The following is a 17,994-nucleotide window of genomic DNA, read 5'->3' on the forward strand; positions in this document are numbered from 1 at the left end:
ATCCCTCTTGTATTGTAACTGTACTGTCTCATTTTACTTTAAAGAATTTATATAGCACCAACAGTTTTCAAAGTAATAATAATTATATGAGAGACACATTTCTACAGCCCTGGAAATGGTGCTTCACTAGAGAATCCAAAACCCATTGGAAAATAAGTAACAAATCAAGGTTTACCCAACTTTTGAAACAAATAATATGGGAAAGGTTATAATTCTGCATACCGTTGGTGTACAGAACGCCCCCAAAAATATAATTTCCTGCTTGAGTGATTGGGGACACTAGTTCCGTTAACCTGGGGGTCACCAAGGCATTCCCTTAATTTGCAGAGATTTTCCTGTTTTGGCTATGAGACAGGAAGTGAAGGTGAATCTCCCCAATAAGGCACAGATGGCAAAAAATAAACTGAAAGGTGTAACCCTCCCTTACTATATTCAAAATGAAAAACAAAAGCTTTTGCCTTTAGTTCTACTTTAATAGAGAAACATTTACCTATTTTTATTGCAACATAATTTATAAAAAAAACAAAACAAAACGCATTTTCCCCAAATAGTGATGTACATTTAAACATTACCTGTATTTCTGGGATATATGACTTTTTGGACACTATGGGAGTGGATTTACTAAAACTGGAGAGTGCAAAATCTGGTGGAGCTGTGCATGGTAGCCAATCATCTTCTAACTTCAGCTTGTTCAATTACGCTTTGACCATAAAATCTGGAAGCTGATTTTGGTTTCTATGCAGAGCTACACCAGACTTTTCAATGGGCCTGTACCAGGGGCAGACTGACAACTCATGGGGCCCCCGGGCAATAGGGGATCATGGGGAACCTGTGTCCTTGCCCACACTCAAAGCACACCCAAAATAGCCTATAAAAAAGGTACCAGGGGCATTTCATGGAGCCCCCTAATGACCCCGGGCCCTCGGGCAGTGCCCGAATGATCGAATGGTCAGTCCGCCCCTGGCCTGTACACACAGGCGCATAAAAACCAGTAACCTAGCACATGTTTAGATCAGTGTATATAAATAAAAAATTATGTGTTACTGGTCAGTATTGTATACATGCATGCACATAAATCACACCTCCCCTTGTATAGTAGATTGCATATACTGTATAAATACTGTATAAAGTGTGTGTATGTATGTACGTGTGTATGTGTGTGTATATGTATGTATATATATATATGTATATGTATGTATGTGTGTATATATATATATATATATATATACATATACACTTGTATAAATAAGTGTAACAGAAACATATAGAAATACACTCTGTACACTTTTGAAGAATAAATATTTATTAAAAGACTAAATTCTTAATATACAGATGAAACGTCCTATTTACAGTCTACAATAATTAAAAAAAAACACACAGGCTACATGTGCACGTGGCCACCAAAACCCAAAAGGTATGTTGTTATTAGGGGTGCCACCAGTCATTAAAACTGAACTCCAGGTGGATATAAAAAAGAAAAATTATGCATTTGTTAAAAATTAATTGAATGCATGTTTAAATCCAGCTAGTCCAAGCATCTAATTCTGATATATCTACGACTTGTAAGAGGGAGGGGGTTGTACTCTGAGCCAATCAGGATCTGCCACAGGCACACATGCAGATAAGGAAAAATTCTGCAAAAAGGATGAGATGACCTCATGAGTCTTCTGCTGCTCCTTCATTGTCCAGTCACAGGCTGGAGGCGGGGAGGTGACCTAGCTGAGGTGCTTAACTGCTGTAGGTAATAGTGAGGTCACAAACCTGGAGTTCAGCATTCATTTTAGGGTTAGGTTTCTTGGCAATAAAAATTACCAGTGGCAGTTTTATTACCACAACCAAATTCCATATTTACAAATTGGAAGAGATTTCAGTAGGACGGGCTTGTGATGGCACCTCACGGCTGTAGTGTATCTGTGGAGGTCCCCTGCAGAGTCGGGATGGGGACAGGGTGGCACTTCGGTAGGATAATTCTCGTTGGTAGTCAGCATGGGCTGGCTGATGGGTGACGTGGTAGTAGGCATCGGTCCTACCATAATGGGGAGCGCTCTGTGCCCGGGGGTGATAGGTGTTGTAGTAAAGGGGGGGCATTGAGTAGGACACTGCGTTCTCCTTCTGGTATCGGATGGTGTAGTGTCCGTTGTACAGAGAGCTGTTATTCCTCGGGATGACTCGCAATTCTGAGCCATGGCACACCGCTGCCTCTTCATTGCATGGGGCATCTAAGAAAAGAAATTGGATATGACATATATGCTATATTCAGCACTATCCCCTAGGGCTCTTTTGCTCAGGCATTGAGAATAAGTGGTTGGGTCGCATTTATACTGATTCAAAACCACTCAAAATTGCTTGCTCCCAAGTTGACTATGGGATTTGTAGTATGCATAGGCAGTATACATGACAGACATAACATGCAATTCTCGTTCTAAACAAAAGGAAGTGAGGGGGGAAAAGGAAATGTTCGGAAGCTCACGGAGGACACAAGGAGGCAGAAAAACACACAGAAACAATTTCACGAAAAATGAATTACAGGGCCATTTAGTAGTGGATGAATTTTGAAGAATAAGGATATAGTTTAGTGTCGCTTTAATTCTCGTCTCAGGTTTCCTTAATTGATTCTTCAGATTAAAACATCTAAAACATTCCAGGTGCATCAAAAAAGGTGTACAAAGTGTTAGGCCTGGTTCACACCAATGTGTTTTTTAGTGCTTTTTGCAGAAACACACTACAGTCCATTTACTGTGGTTTCCTATGGGACATTTTCACATTTATGTGGACAGCACAGTGGCTAAATGGTTAGCACTTCCACCTGGCAGTACTCGGGTCTTTGGTTCAAATCCCAACCATGGCACCACCTGCCTGGAGTTTGCATGTTCTCCCTGTGCTTGCGTGGGTTTCCTCCAGGTACTCCGGTTTCCTCTCACACTCCAAAGACATGCTGGTAGGTTAATTGGATCCTGTCTAAATTGACCCTTGTATATGAATGTGAGTTAGGGACCGTAGATTGTACACTCCTTGAGGGCTAGGGAGTGATGTGAATGTACAATGTATATGTAAAGCGCTGCGTAAATTGACGGCGCTATATAAGTACCTGAAATAAATCAATCAATCAATCTATGCTTTTTTTTGAGCTGCTGTGTTTTTGGAAAGGGTCAGGTTTCCATTGAACTCTATTGTAGCAAAAGTGCTGATTTTTGTGTTTAAAAAAACTCCCTGACCCTTTCCAAAAAGTTTTTTTGAACACAAAAATCAGCCCTTTTGCTACAATAAAGTTCAATGTAAACACTACTGAAACGCACGTAGTGTGTTTTTACTGCGTTTTCATTCTGCCCAGCAACAACAAATATTCTACTTTAACCACAACAAAAAAAGCTGAAACCCCCCCCCCCCCCCCCCCCGCAAAACACGTTAAAAAAGAAGCATGCAAAAACGCACTGCAAAACGGACAAAAAGCACGATACATTGGTGTGAACCAGGCCTTAGAGTTAGTTTTCATTAGAAAACAGACACAGTTTGAGTCAGGGGTGGACTGACCATTTGGAAACGTGGGCACTGCCAGAGGGCCCGGGGTTAGTAGGGGGGCCCCATGAGATGCCCCTGGTACCTTTTTCATAGGCTTTTTTGAGTTTGGGCCCAGCACTGTCTGTGTGGAAGCTGTGGTCTCTATCCAGAGGTCTGACATGTCCCCCTGCTGAGACCTATAGCTCTGCAATAAACAAAGTTTGTGCTTCCTGCTGATTGGAGAACTTTGGCTCTGACTCAGCAGAGGGTGTGCCAGACCTCTGCAATGACACCACTGCTTCCACATAGAAAGCAAGGGTCCTATTCTGCAGCATGCCAGCAGGGGACAGCCCTTGTGTAGAGGCAGTAAAGACTCAATATGCCCTCTGCCAAGTCAGAGCTAGAGCTTACAAATCAGCAGGAACCATGAACTTTGAGGTCTAAGTTAGCAAAGTGCATGTCAGACCTCTGCAGAAAGGCCACTGCTTCTACAAAGAGAACAAAGATCCTTCACTACAGCATGCTGGCAGAGGATGGGCCTTTCTACTCAAGCTGTGGCTGCTTTCTAAAAATTAAGTGAAATGTAGACTTTGTGTATTTTAGGCCCAACTGAAATTTCAAAGTCTACATTTCACTTCATTTTTAGCTTGAGTACAGCATGCTGTAGAGGACTTTTTCCTCTTTGTGGAAGCGGTAGCCTTTCTGCAGAGGTCTGATGTCCTTTGCAGACTTAGACCTCAAAGTTCATGCTTCCTGCTGATTGAAGAACCTTGGCTCTGATTCAGTAAACAGTGTGCCGGACCTCTGCAACGAGACCACTGCTTCCACACAGAAAGCATGGGTTCCTCTCTGCAGCATGCCAGCAGGGGACAGCCCTTGTGTAGAGGCAGTCAAGGCCCAGCACACCTTCTGCTGAGTCAGAGCTAGAGCTTACAAATCAGCAGGGACCATGAATTTTGAGGTCTGACTCAGCAGAGAGTGTTGGGTCTTGACTGCCTCAACAAGGGCTGTCCCCTGCTGGCATGCTGCAGAGAGGAGCCCTTGCTTTCTGTGTGGAAGCAGTGGTCTCATTGCAGAGGTCCAGCACACTGTCTGTTGAATCAGAGCCAAAGTTCTCCAATCAGCAGGGAGCATGAACTTTTTTTATTGCAGAATTATAGGTTTGAGTCAGCAGGGGGCATCTCGGAGCACTGCTTCTATACAGAGCATGCTGACAGAGGATGGGCCTTTCTACTCCAGCTGTGGCTGCTTTCTAAAAATAAAGTCTTTGCACACCTGTAATGTAATTAGTTACTTTAAACTGAAATTTCTGCTGGGCCTAAAATATACAAAGTAGAAAAATTGACAGGTGGTAAAAGGAATCCTACCAGTCTGTTGCTGGGTGGGCAGCACACTTCCTTTCTTCACACCTTCCCTGCTGGTGTCTGAGGAGCTGTCATTGAAGTCACTGTCACCTTTCCCACTGTCCTTGGCACTGAACTGCTCTTGTGGCAGGCCGCTGAAAAGAAAATATATATTTATAAAAATAAAATTTAAGGGATAATTCTGCCTGACTGTATTATAGTAATGAAAATCAAAGCTGCAGCTTTAACATAATGATGATTTTCTTAAAGAATTATTTAAGCCGAATCCCAAGTATAGATATCTTTGGTCCAGCTTGGCACGGATGCCATTCACAGAATACCTTGCATCTTCCTCAGTGAAAACAAGGAGTTTTGTGACTGGACTAGGTGCAGATTGTGACATCACCTCCCTTCCCTGTCCACCTTGTCCAATCAGAAAACACCTTGCATTCATTGAGAAAAATACAAAACGATCTGTCAATGGCACCTGTGCAGAGCAAGCGACCCCCTGCAGCTAGATGACATTTCCGATCGCTGTAGTTGTGGTGACTACCGCAGTTATTTTCAACTTCCGAAGAGATCCCACAGGTATGGAATAAGTACACTAACATAAGTCCAATATGGACCAAATGTAACTATGCTATAAAATACATTCCTGGGATTCAGCTTTAAGTGCAACCTCCAAAACAATAACTTACATGAGTCTATAAAGTTTTTTTTTTTGTGATTTTGGTATTGCATCTATACCTGTTATTTATCTCTTTGGACACATTGCACTTGTAATAATCATTCTTTAAGGGTCCCCATATGCAATACAATCTGTGTACAATCAACCTTCGACCTACCAAAAATATGGCCAATCAGCCAGTCCAATGCACTACATAGTTGTTGGTAGATTTAAAGCGATGTTAAACCCAAAACCAAAAATGTAATATATTGCAGCTTACAAATCATTACATGTGGTGGCCAGCTGCGTATTTACCACAAGGCAAACAAGGCGTTTGCCTAGGGGCAGCAACTTTCAGGGGGGCACTGCCCACCGGAGGAAGGGTCACAAGTGGAAGGAATGGAGACCTGGTCAGCTCTGCCATGAGAACCGGAGTAGGCTGCGCACAGCTGGAGGGTGCGAGGATGGCCAGCTGCTTCTGTGATTGTGGAGGATAAGGTTGGTGCACAAATTGGGTGGTCTCAGTGGGGGTGGGGGGGAGTGCATTGTCAGATGTGTGTTGGTTAATGGTGTCGGCGGTGATGGGCTGTGGTGCTGGAAGCTGGGGGGGGGGGGGTGTGGCTGGGGGGAGGGGGGTGGTATTATGGTGTTGGCGGGGTTTAGAGTTGCCTAGGGCAGCACATGAAATAAATACCACCTCTCCTGTATTAGAACACCTCCACTCTGGATGAAGGAACACAGGGGGCACAACAGACAACAGCATTGTCAGTCTGAGGGGAGTGTAGTCTTAGATGTACTAGCAGATTTAGATACACCAACAAACAAGCCAAACTCTAGATCACACTTTATAAGAAGTTACAGCAAACAGGTTTTTTTTTTCCTTTTAGGTTTTACAAGAATAAATAAAAACGCATCATTATAAGCACCCCTGTCAGTGTTAAATGGTTTTCCTAATCCCTGTAAATTGATACATCTGGAAAAGAACATGTTCTCAAAAACAACAGACTTAGTGGCCAGATCAACAGATGAAAATAGAAGAAAGAAACCCTAAATAAGAAAATGAATGGAGCCATCACATCTAAGAATTTGTAAGCTGTAATATAATAAAGGTTTGCTTTTGGGTTTATTGCTGCTTTATTTCCTTTACTAAGCAATAAAATATATTTTAGTAAGTTGTTTGATATAATAGATAATCGTTACCTGGTACCCTCCGTTGTCTTTTCTTGCTGCCAGTCAGATGAAGGGGCACCAACTGAGCCCTGAAAAGAAATAAAAATACAATATAGAATATAAGTTGGTTTCAGTCTTCCTCTCCTCGCCAGTCTAGAAAAGATGACACTACAATATGACTAAAACCAATGATTCAAGCTGGCCACACATTATATATTTTCTTCAATTTTCTTTAGGTTTACCTTCAACTATGTAGTGCGGGTGCCTGTCTGATTGCATACAAATTGAAAGTTTATAGGTTTGATTTCATATTATTTTGTTTTGGTAAATCCAAAGGAAAGTTGTACACGAAATTGTATAATGTATGGCCATCTTAAGTGATTGTTGACTTACTGAAAACAATGCACCCCCTATGTACGCTATCCTATCTAAGAAGAGAAGAGCTCTCTCTAGTGGAAAAACTATAAATCTTTGTCTTTAGCACAATAACTGCAAGGCTTTGTTTACTTGTGCTGCTAGGGGGTGGTAATACTAAATGACTGATCTGTGGTTTTACCAACCCCTCAACTGCTAGCCTGAATCTGGGCATGCAGCCACTCAGGGTTGTACACATGCCAAGGCTATGGTGCTATGCTTCGAGGATGCAGCAAAAATTAAACTGCATGCCACATTCAGCGGGCATTATCATCTCCAAACGCAGCCAAAGTAAGTCTTTGGGGCTGTGCCCCAACTGTCGTGCAACACGCACGATTGCAGCACAGGAGTACAGCATTTAAAGGGTTAAATCAGACTGCATGAATTGAACCCAATATTGGTGTCCTCCTTAAGCTTCATGAATTGAGTCCAGCATTAATTCTTTTCAAAAGCTTAATGAATTGAGCCCATTATTGGTACCCTTCCTATTCTTCATGAATTGAGCCCAATAATTGGTACCTTTCCCAAGCTTCATGATTTGAGCCCATTATTGGTACCCTTCCTATTCTTCATGAATTGAGCCCAATAATTGGTACCTTTCCCAAGCTTCATGATTTGAGCCCATTATTGGTACCCTTCCTATTCTTCATGAATTGAGCCCAATAATTGGTACCTTTCCCAAGCTTCATGAATAGAGCCCAATAATTGGTACCTTTCCCAAGCTTCATGAATTGAGCCCAATAATTGGTACCTTTCCCAAGCTTCATGAATTGAGCCCAATAATTGGTACCTTTCCCAAGCGTCATGAATTGAGCACAATATGGGTACTCTTCCTAAGCTTCACAAAAGGAGCCCAATATTTATATTAATCCTAAGCTTCATGAATTAACCATTCACAGAGGAGCACATGAAATGCATGAGGTTACTGGGCACTGATATGGTTCATGGTCAGGGGCGGACTGACAACTCATGGGGCCCCCGGGCAATAGGGGATCATGTGGCCCCTGTGTCCTTGCCCACACTCAAAAAAAGCCTATAAAAAAGGTACCAGGGGTATTTCATAGGGCCCCCTACTGACCCTGGGCCCTCGGGCAGTGCCCGAGTGCTTCAATAGTCAATCCACCCCTGTTCATGGTTTAATATGTTGATATGCATTGTTTAATACTTTTGATTTGCTTGCATTGCAGATTATGTATACGTAGGGATGCACTATTGCACACATCTAGAATTTGCACATGAATGAGAACTAGTACCCCTGAATCCCTGTGCATGTTTCACAATACAGCTGTACATACAATTTATTCCCAAAATGTATGCAGCTTGTGTGAATACAGAGAGACAACTTTTCATAGTATTGATTAACTCTCAACCTTTTCAACACAGAGGAACCCATTAAACAACTTTCTGGTCTCAGGGAACCCCTTCTAAAAATGACTACAGTATATGTACAACCCATGATTGTCAGAGGGAAGAATGCTCCTTACACTTGTGATCATTGGGAAGAATGACCCCCTTACAGATGGCTAAAAAGATCAATGGTGTCAGTAGGAACTAATCTGAGAGGCAGAAATTGCTCATTGCTGAAGGAATCCTAGGATTCCATGGAACCTTGGTTGAGAAACCCTGGTGGTACATGCTGTATATTAGTGCACTTGCGACAGAAACGATTGAGTACTGACATGATACTTTTTTTATTTGCACTAACATACAATTTTGAGGACAAGCTTTCGGGGTATGTCCCCTTCTTCAAGGTCCAAGCAGTACTGCTTGGACCTTGAAGAAGGGGACATACCCTGAAAGCTTGTCCTCAAAATTGTATGTTAGTGCAAATAAAAAAAGTATCACGTCAGTACTCAATTGTTTCTATCATACTAGTATGACACTACTATAATTCTATATGAGAGCAGTTTTCATTTTAAATACATGTTTAGCCCAAACTTTTTATTTTAGATTTGGATAGAGGAATGGTTAAAACCAACAACAGGTTATTTTTTTGCTGTTTGGGACTGTCCTCAAAGGGATACAAAGACAACAGAAAGTTGAGAAAATCTCCAAAAAAGGGAAGCAAATTTCCCACTAAGACAATCATCCCCTGAGCAGGTGTCCCCATTAGAAAATTTCTTCTCAGCTCTTGTTCTGGAGACAACTCTAAAATTTGAGTTCTGCTCAGCTCACGTTATACATTGGTCAGTAGTATTAATAGAGATGGTAAAACTCCCCAATGGAGACACAGACAGCTATATATAATTGGCCAAGCGTCTAACCCTTCCACACTATATCCAAAACTAAAAAAGAAGTTGTTTTGCTTAGAGATGTATTTTAAACACAAAAATGTCTATTTGCTATTCCTTTCTGTACAGTATGTGTTTAGAAGAACATTTCTTTGTAAATAATCATTTCTAACATTTCAAAAGCAATATCCGGTAACAATATCTACCAATTCAGTGTAGAAATGAATAAGCAATACTTACATCGGAAGCCGAATGCAGGTCCCTACATTGATCTTTACTGGATGTCAGACTGCAGCTCTCAGAGTCTGTGTTGACTGACAGTTGACAAGGCTCAGAGGAGGTAGAGGAGGAATCCTTAGGAGTAGCTGTGGTATTGAGTAGCTGGCCCTCTGCATCCCTCCTGCGCTCTTGGGATTCCTGCTTTGTATGTCTACTTTGGTGTTTACAGGAACAAGCCACAAATATGATGGCAACCAGCAGCAAGGTGCATCCTCCTGATAGAACAGCGATGAAGATAATCGATAGATCGAGTTTTTGCTCCTCTTCCTCTGATGACTGCATGCCAACTATCTCCATATTGGATGGAGGGTTGTCAGTGAGAATAAACTTTATGGTAGCATTGCAGGACAGGGAGGGCCTACCATTGTCATGGACCACAACCACAATGCTAAGGTCCACATCTTGTGTTGGTTTTATTATCCGGCGTAGGAAAACTTCCCCACTTGCTCTGTTGATGGTAAAGAGCATGTGTTTATCCTGAAGCATAGTATAGGCAAGTTGTGAGTTCAGTCCTTCATCTGTATCCACAGCTTTCATGCTAAGCACTAAGTGATTTTGGGGTGATTTGACTGACAACAAAATGTCTGCAGATCCATTGTATAGCAAAGGAGATATTATCACTGGGAGGTTGTCATTTCTGTCAAGTATTTTTATTTTCAACTGAGTATGGGTTGAAAGTTTGGGAACACCGTGGTCACTAGCCTCAATCTCAAGGTCAATTTCTTTAAGTTTTTCATAGTCCAAGGATCTAACAGCACGGAGGATTCCGGAATCAATGTCAATGACAACAAATGTAGACAAAGACTGACCCATTATCTTTTCATCTAATAGTCTGTAGGACACTTTGCCATTGTGCCCTAGGTCAGGGTCTTTGGCCACAACTGTGGTGATATAGGCCCCAGGGAGATTATTCTCAAAGACCGTAACTTCATACAGTGATTTAATAAATGAAGGGGCATTGTCATTCTCATCACTCACCCTAATTTTATACTGTTTGGTCATCTTCAATGAAGGGACTCCAAGGTCTTCAGCTATTAGGGTGAGGTTGTAGTCAGCGATCTTTTCTCGGTCAAGAAGCGAGGTGGTGACTATCATGAAACTGTCCTCACTGGCTTGCTGTAGCCTGAAGTGTTCATGGCCAAAAAGTGTACAATGAACTTGTCCATTTATCCCAGAATCTCTGTCTTCCACACTGATCAAGGCAATAAAGCTATCTTTAGCAGCGGCTTCAGTGATATAGGCTACTCCCATGCTAGTAGAAGTCAAGGGAGTGACAGTAATTGCTGGGGCATTATCGTTGACATCTACAATATGCACTGTGACTTTGCAGGTTGTGGATAGTGGGTTTGGACCCATATCTTGTGCCTGAACATCAAACTCATAAACATTTTTAGTCTCAAAATCTACTTCACCTTCTAAAGTTATAGTGCCTGACTTATGATCAATTTTGAAGAGTTGTTGTACCTCTTGAGACACTTGAGCACTGAACCCATACATGATTTCTCCATTTGCACCCTCATCATAGTCAACCGCATTAAGGTCTAAAAGAAGGGATCCTACAGGAGCATCTTCCAACAAGTCCACAGTGAGGGAACTCTTCTCAAAGATTGGGGTGTTATCATTGAAGTCCAGGACACGGATGTTAACTGTTGTACTTCCAGAGAGTGGAGGGTTTCCACCATCACTAGCAACCAACTCCAGGGTATACAAGGACACAGTTTCTCTATCAAGTTCTTTCATAAGAATCAGTTCAGCATATTTCAGTCCATCCGCCCTGGTCTGTACGTCGATACCAAAATGACTGTTACCAGAGATTAAATAGTCCTGGACTGAGTTTAGGCCTATATCTTCATCTACTGCCATCTGTAGAGGGATTCTGGTACCCAATGGAGCTGCTTCAGAGACATCTACATGCATTTCAGAACTTGGAAAATGTGGGCTATGGTCATTTATGTCCCTTACCTCCACTTTCACATTAATGAGTTGGAATTGATCTTTAGAAAAGCTGACCATATCCAGAGACAGAACACAGTTTGGAGAGCCCCGGCAAATTTTTTCTCGGTCTATCCTTCTCCCAATACTCAGTTGGCCATCGCTTTCATGAACATGGATGAAGGAGCTGTTGGATTGCTTCATCAACCGAAAATTGGTAGCAGGTTTCTCCGTAGAATTAAAGACTGAATGATGGGATAAAACAGCAATCACTGTTCCAATCGGTTCTTCTTCATTGGTATGGAGATAGATGGTTTCACCAAAACATAAAGATGAGAAGAGGCTTGACAAGAGCACCAGTCTGACTGTAAGAAGGCAGAACATTTTTTGCCTGAAACTGATGCAGCAGCCTACTATGTGTCTATGTGCAGTCCTGCAGATGGGAGTTCAGCTCAAGAACTGTGATCTAATGAGCTTAGTCCTCTCTCCACTCAAGTTACATCTTCAGTGATATGCAAATGGGACTGACACTACAGTCACCAATCTCTAGTCTCTAAGACAAATGGCCAATGTGGTGGACAAATGAAGTTGCAATTAACACAGGGCTCAGCTGGAGTCCACCTAATATTCTGCTAGACACATACAGAGTGCAAGTCAAATATACATATGGCACAGGAAACAGTTAACTACACTAGAAGACAGAGATGATTAAGACAAGCTTGCTGTTAATGAAATGTAAATATCAACTTGTAGAATAAATCCCAACAGCTGCCTGAGGACATCAGAATGGTAAACCTACAAAGTTCTTTAGCTGAATTGTAATGTGTATTTGACAGTGTGTGTATTGCTGGCCAGGATGAGTCAACTTTTTGGCCACTGTGGTTGAAGGAACCCATAGATATGCTTTAAGGATCCCATATATAATAATCTGATACCTGATAGCTGTATAGGATAGCTCTTTATTGAGCTAGGATCATCCAACTAAACATCCAGCAATTTTTCTGGTCACCAGTGGGCGCCCACAGACTATGATGGTCAACTGCAATCAGGATGGGTGATTTATCACAGTAAGAAAACGTGTCCTGATCATTATTGTTTCCAACATTGTAACCCACTCTCTAAACTCTTCTTCCTCTCTCCATTGACATAATTTGAATTTAATGCTGAGCTAGGCATATAGGTTTATGGAGCACTCTAGGGGCAATTTAGGCCAGCTTGAGATATTAGAGAATATGAAGCTAAGATCAAGAACATGGGAACATGACTTCAAACTAGCAGGAGGAAAGTTTAAAACTAATCTTAGAAAGTATTATTTTACAGAAAGAGTAGTTGACTCTTGAAACAGCCCTCCAGCAGAGGTAGTGAGCTAGTCAACAGTGAGGGAGTTCAAACATGCGTGAGATTAAGATCTATACTAGGGTTTCTCAACCAGGGTTCCATGGTACTTTGGGTTCCTCCAGAGGTTGCTAGGGGTTTCTTGAGCAATGAGAAATTTCTGCACCTCAGATTAGTTCCCATTGACACCACTGATATTTTTAGCTATCTGTAAGGCGGTAATTCTTCCCATTGATCACAAGTGTAAGGAGCATTCTTCCCACTGACCATCACACTAAAGTATCATGAGCTGTAGATATAGTCAATTTTAACCGGGGTTCCTAGAGACTGGAAAGTTATTTCAAGCATTTCTCAGTGTTGAAAAGGTTGAGAAAGTCTGACAAAAAAAAAATGGAGCAGATTTTATGGACCACTAGGTCATTTTACTGCCATTACTCTTCTAGAACAGTTGGACTTGCATACATAAGACCATCTCCCCATGCCATCTTAGGCCTGTTCCATTAGAAACACGTGAAGAAGATCCCATGGTAGCTGCAAACTCAAATCTCATCCCTCAACCCACATCCGTTACACCAGGGTGCAACCATTAGAGATCTCAGATGACTCCCTAGATCAGGGGTCTCTAAACTTTCTAAGCAAAGGGCCAGTTTACTGTCCTTAATACTTTGAGGGGCCAGATTGTGGCTAATGTGAGTAGAAAATGCCCTGGTGTCAATAGGAGTAAACAATGCCCCATCATTAGTGTCAGTGGAAGGAATAGTGCACCATCATTGGTGTCATTGGAAGGAATAGTGCCCCATAATTGGTGTTAGTGAAAAGGAATAGTGCCTTTCTGTTGGTGTCAGTGGGAGGAATAGTGCTCCATCATTGGTGTCAGTGGGAGGAATAGTGCTCCATCATTGGTGTCAGTGGGAGGAATAGTGCCTCATCACTGGTGTCAGTGAGAAGAATAGTGCCCTACTGTTGGTATCAGTGGGAGGACTAGTGCCCCATTATTGGTGTCAGTTGGAAGAATAGTGCCCTACCATTTTTGTCAGTGGGAGGAATAATGCCTCGTCGCTGGTCTCAGTGGGAAGAATAGCGCCCCATGGTTGGTGTCATTGGGAGGAATAGTGTCCCACTGCTGGTGTCAGTGGGAAGAATAGTGCCCCATAATTGGTATCAGTGGGAGGAATAGTGCCCCATAATTGGTGTCAGTGGCAGGAATAGTGCCCCATAATTGGTGTCCGTGGCAGGAATAGTGCCCCATCACTGGTGTCAGTGAGAAGAATAGTGCCCCATCATTGCTGTCAGTGGGAGGAATAGTGCCCAAATTTTGGTGCCAGTGGGAAGAATAGTACCCTACCATTTTTATAAGTGGGGAGGAATAGGGCCCTGCTCTTGGTGTTAGTGGGAGGTTTACTGCCCCGTCATTGGTGTCAGTGGAAAGAATAGTACCACAATGTTGGAGTCAGAGGTAGGAATAGTGCACCAAGGGCCAGATAAAAGCAAACAAAAGGCCACTTCTTGCCCCTGGGCTGCAGTTTAACGACCACTGCCCTGGATAGATTGGGATAGCTACTGCGTTCAAGACATGGATGACACCAGAAGATCACTCAGTACATTAACCTGCTTTCTTGGTCAGATCAACTATGCATGTTTGTATCATGGTTATGCTGCACAATGATCATCCACTGGCCATAGCTCACATCTAAAGCCATAGTGTAGTGCCAGATTTAACATGTCCAGAGACATTAGGTAACAGTCTTATGCAGGCCATAGATGGGTCGAAAATCGGCCGATTTTCGCACTGTTAGTGGGTTAATTAGTCAGCCGTTTTTTGGATTTTTGACACATTTTGTTAATCGGTAAAGTGGAAAAAAAATGGTGGGCAAATCGGCCGATCGTTTTACCGATAAAAAATCTGCGCATGAGCAGTGACCAAGAAGAAGAAGAAGAAAAGAAGAAGAAAAAGAAGAATTCCAGTCCGCTATTATATTTTATATGAAAAGTCTTGCGGTTGCAAAAATGTATTTATTTGTATCCAAATAAAAACATCTGTATCCGAAATGGATACTTTTTCATATGAAATATAATAGCGGAGCTCTCTGCAGGGACAGAAGTAATTAAATGCCGGCCATAGACAGGACGAAAGTCGGCCGATTTATTTTTATCATTGGTGGTAATGTCCGCCTATTGAACGACCGATTTTTCGTTTTTTATTTTTAAAACAGCCGATTTTTGACCCATCTATAGCCTGCATTAGCTGGGTATACACTAGCAGAATTTCAAATGAAAATTCCTATGAAAATTCTTAGGACAAATTGTACAAAAATTCCCAGTACACTCGAATGTCGTTCTCAAGTAGTTCAAAATTTTGTTTGCTTTTAACATTCGATTTTGGAATGAATGGACTTCACTGAAAACTACACACAGTTAGAAATTCAGACATTCGAGAAAAATTTTCCATCCTGCTCCTTCAAATTTTATCATCGCTGCGGTCAAAAACAAATGTCGTTGTGACCCCACTAATGATTAGAATAAAACGAATGAATATTCTTACATCGAAAAAATGTTGAACAAAAACTATTGTATACTAGCTTAAAGCCAGCCATACATGGATCGAAATTCCACCAGTTCAGCAGGAACCGGACAAAGTTCGATCCATGTATGCATAAGCAGGTTGTACAGAAATCGATCTACAGTGCAACCACCCTGTCTGGTTTTTCCTGAACGAATATAGCCAGCAACACTGGTCAGTGTATTCTCTCTGCTGTCAGGATACAATTCCTCAGCAGGAAGGATTCCTCCATCCACCTCAAAAGTGTAGATGGGGAATCTGATCATTGTATAGGATGCCTATTGCATGGGTCGAATTTTGAATGACTTTTCTTTAGAAAATCAGAAATTTTGTGCGTTTTGCAATCTGATGGTGCCACCATTGATTTTGAAATTCGACCAACCAAGCCTTCAGTTTCACCTTGCTGTTTGCTACAGAAAAGAATTTTCATGGCTGGGAATGTTCTTTTCTTTCCAGGTCACAGCTCATGCTCATTTCTTCTTTGATTATATTTCTCGCACGATTCTCTCACCTTTGATTAGAAATTTGTTAGTTTTTCCAAAAATTTCCAACATGCCCGGTCACTCAAATTCAATGACCGTAGGAAAATCGTCCGATGCTGTGGCCCACTAATGGTGCAAAATTAAAAAAAAATATTCTTAGTTGCAATCTTCTAAAGAAAACGAATTTGGAATTTGACCCATGTATGGCCTGCATAACTGTAGTGTGTTTGGGGCAGATTGGGTAAAATTCAATGCCCATAAACACATCTCAGGGATTTTAGTTTACGGAGCTGCTTAATCTGGCCATAGAGTAGTAGAAAAACGAATGAAATTCCAACATAAATCAAAACGTTCTGTGATCCAACTTTCGGTGGCCCAGTCATTATATTGGAAATTTTCCAGCAAACCTCAACATTTTTTTGAACGTTTTCAAAATTAGGGTGTTACTAAACCCAGGAATCTGCATTCACTATATCTGGTCTCCCCGGACCCCGCATTCACTATATCTGGTCTTCCCAGACCCTGCATTCACTATATCTGCTCTCCCCGGACCCTGCATTCCCTATATCTGGTCTCCCCAAACCCTGCATTCCCTATATCTGGTCTCCCCGGACACTGCATTCACTATATCTGGTCTCCATGAACCCTGCATTCACTATATCTGGTCTCTCACAGTACACACAACATGGAAATGCAATTATTTTAGTAAATATAAACTGCTAAATACCTTTTCTCATCAGCATTTAGAGCAGTCTTGTGACTTCTATCAGTGTCCAGCAGAGCACTGGTTAAAGCTTGTAGGAGGAGTTTTCATTGTCTCCTGATTGTCCTATGAGGCTGCATGACCCTCTGTCTGGACAGTGCTGATTGGCCCTGTGCTGATCACATGCACTCTTTCAAAGAAAAAAAATAACTCTCTAGCAATACACACCAAACTGAAAGAACGGTCTGGATAAAAGTGCACAGATGTGTCCCAAAGGAAATGAGTGAATGGTATATGTCAACTGTGATTAGTCGGGAAAAAAACTCACTGCTGCCATGGTAAAAACACATTGTGGAAAGTATAAACAAGAGCCAAGCAAAGTCTCTTGATAAAGCGCATGCGCACGAAACATGTTGTCCCGGCAACCTGCCTCCTCCTTCTAAAGCTGCGGCTCCAGCGAGAGTTCCCCCCCTCCGTCTCTCCACATTGTGGTGACGTCACCCGGGATGCTGGGACGTCGGGTACACGTGGTCCCTGCACTGACAGGTATTCTACTCCACTGCTTCCCTCTGAGCGGACATGCCGTCCATCTTGGAACCTGGCTTCTTAAAGCCACAGGCTGGTTATTTATTTTTTACCATATGAATTATTAAAGGCACACCTCCATATAAGGTGTATTACTTTTATCACAAAACTACACAGCGCCTGGCTCTTGTTCATACACACCAAACTGAGCATGTGCAGTTTGCCCCCAAGACTCTATTCTATCAGCAGATGATAATAAAAATGTGAAAAATATACAAATCACAAATAATAGTGCAAACCAAATCACACAACTAAATATAACCACCACCAAATAAGTGCATATTAATAGTGCAAACAAAAAATCTATAAATAGGGAATCTCAATATAGTCCATTCAGAAAAGTCCATATAAACATGATCCTCAGTAAATGAAGTAATGAGATCCTCCTTCATAAGCAGTGTGATATTCAGTGCTCAAAAACACCCCATCAAAATGCACACTCACCATGTGCTAGTAATTAACCAGCATGTCAGTATATATCCAGCATTCACCAAACAGACTTCAAAGGACGATCCTCATGTGTTGGTAATTACTCAGCATACTACTATGTATCCAGCATATCACCAAACAAACTCCAGAGAAGATCCTCTCATTTCCAGATTAGCACATGTGGGTAAAGAAAATACTCGCCATAGTGCAGTATCATCCAACAAATTTATTGCCAAACAAACCCCCCTTAAAATCACACTCACAATGAGCAAATAAAAACAAGGCGTTTTGTTATATCAGAGCTCCAGTCTCTGCATCCCTCGGAAGAAGTCATTGGACGAAACGCGTCAGGGTGGGGCCTTCCTG

At 41.9% G+C, this 17,994-nt stretch overlaps 1 protein-coding gene across 1 annotated transcript; it reads right to left on the minus strand.

The window, feature by feature from the left end:
- Nucleotides 1-1,848: 1,848 nt before the first annotated feature.
- Nucleotides 1,849-11,918, minus strand: LOC149463435 (protocadherin-8-like). The gene is made up of 4 exons (XM_089675310.1): nucleotides 9,564-11,918; nucleotides 6,709-6,767; nucleotides 4,866-4,996; nucleotides 1,849-2,219 (listed from the first exon to the last, which is right to left on the minus strand). Exons 1-4 carry the CDS (start codon nucleotides 11,916-11,918, stop codon nucleotides 1,849-1,851), a joined length of 2,916 nt encoding a protein of 971 aa, XP_089531436.1.
- Between the last annotated feature and the right edge of the window lie 6,076 nt (nucleotides 11,919-17,994).

Source organism: Staurois parvus, unplaced genomic scaffold (assembly GCF_062004578.1).
Source record: "Staurois parvus isolate SC_StPar_1 unplaced genomic scaffold, SC_StPar_1.0 ptg000154l, whole genome shotgun sequence".
In the NCBI taxonomy this organism is placed as follows: domain Eukaryota; kingdom Metazoa; phylum Chordata; class Amphibia; order Anura; family Ranidae; genus Staurois; species Staurois parvus.

What these genes read in the sequence shown, in the direction of transcription:
- LOC149463435 (XM_089675310.1), bottom strand. Translation starts at nt 11,918, where the DNA reads ATGTTCTGCCTTCTTACAGTCAGACTGGTGCTCTTGTCAAGCCTCTTC. An exon ending in ACCTGCATTCGGCTTCCGAT is followed by an intron (nt 6,768 to 9,563) that starts GTAAGTATTGCT and finishes ATTTCTTTTCAG; the next exon opens with GGCTCAGTTGGTGCCCCTTC. An exon ending in GCCCACCCAGCAACAGACTG is followed by an intron (nt 2,220 to 4,865) that starts GTAGGATTCCTT and finishes TTCTTTTCTTAG; the next exon opens with ATGCCCCATGCAATGAAGAG.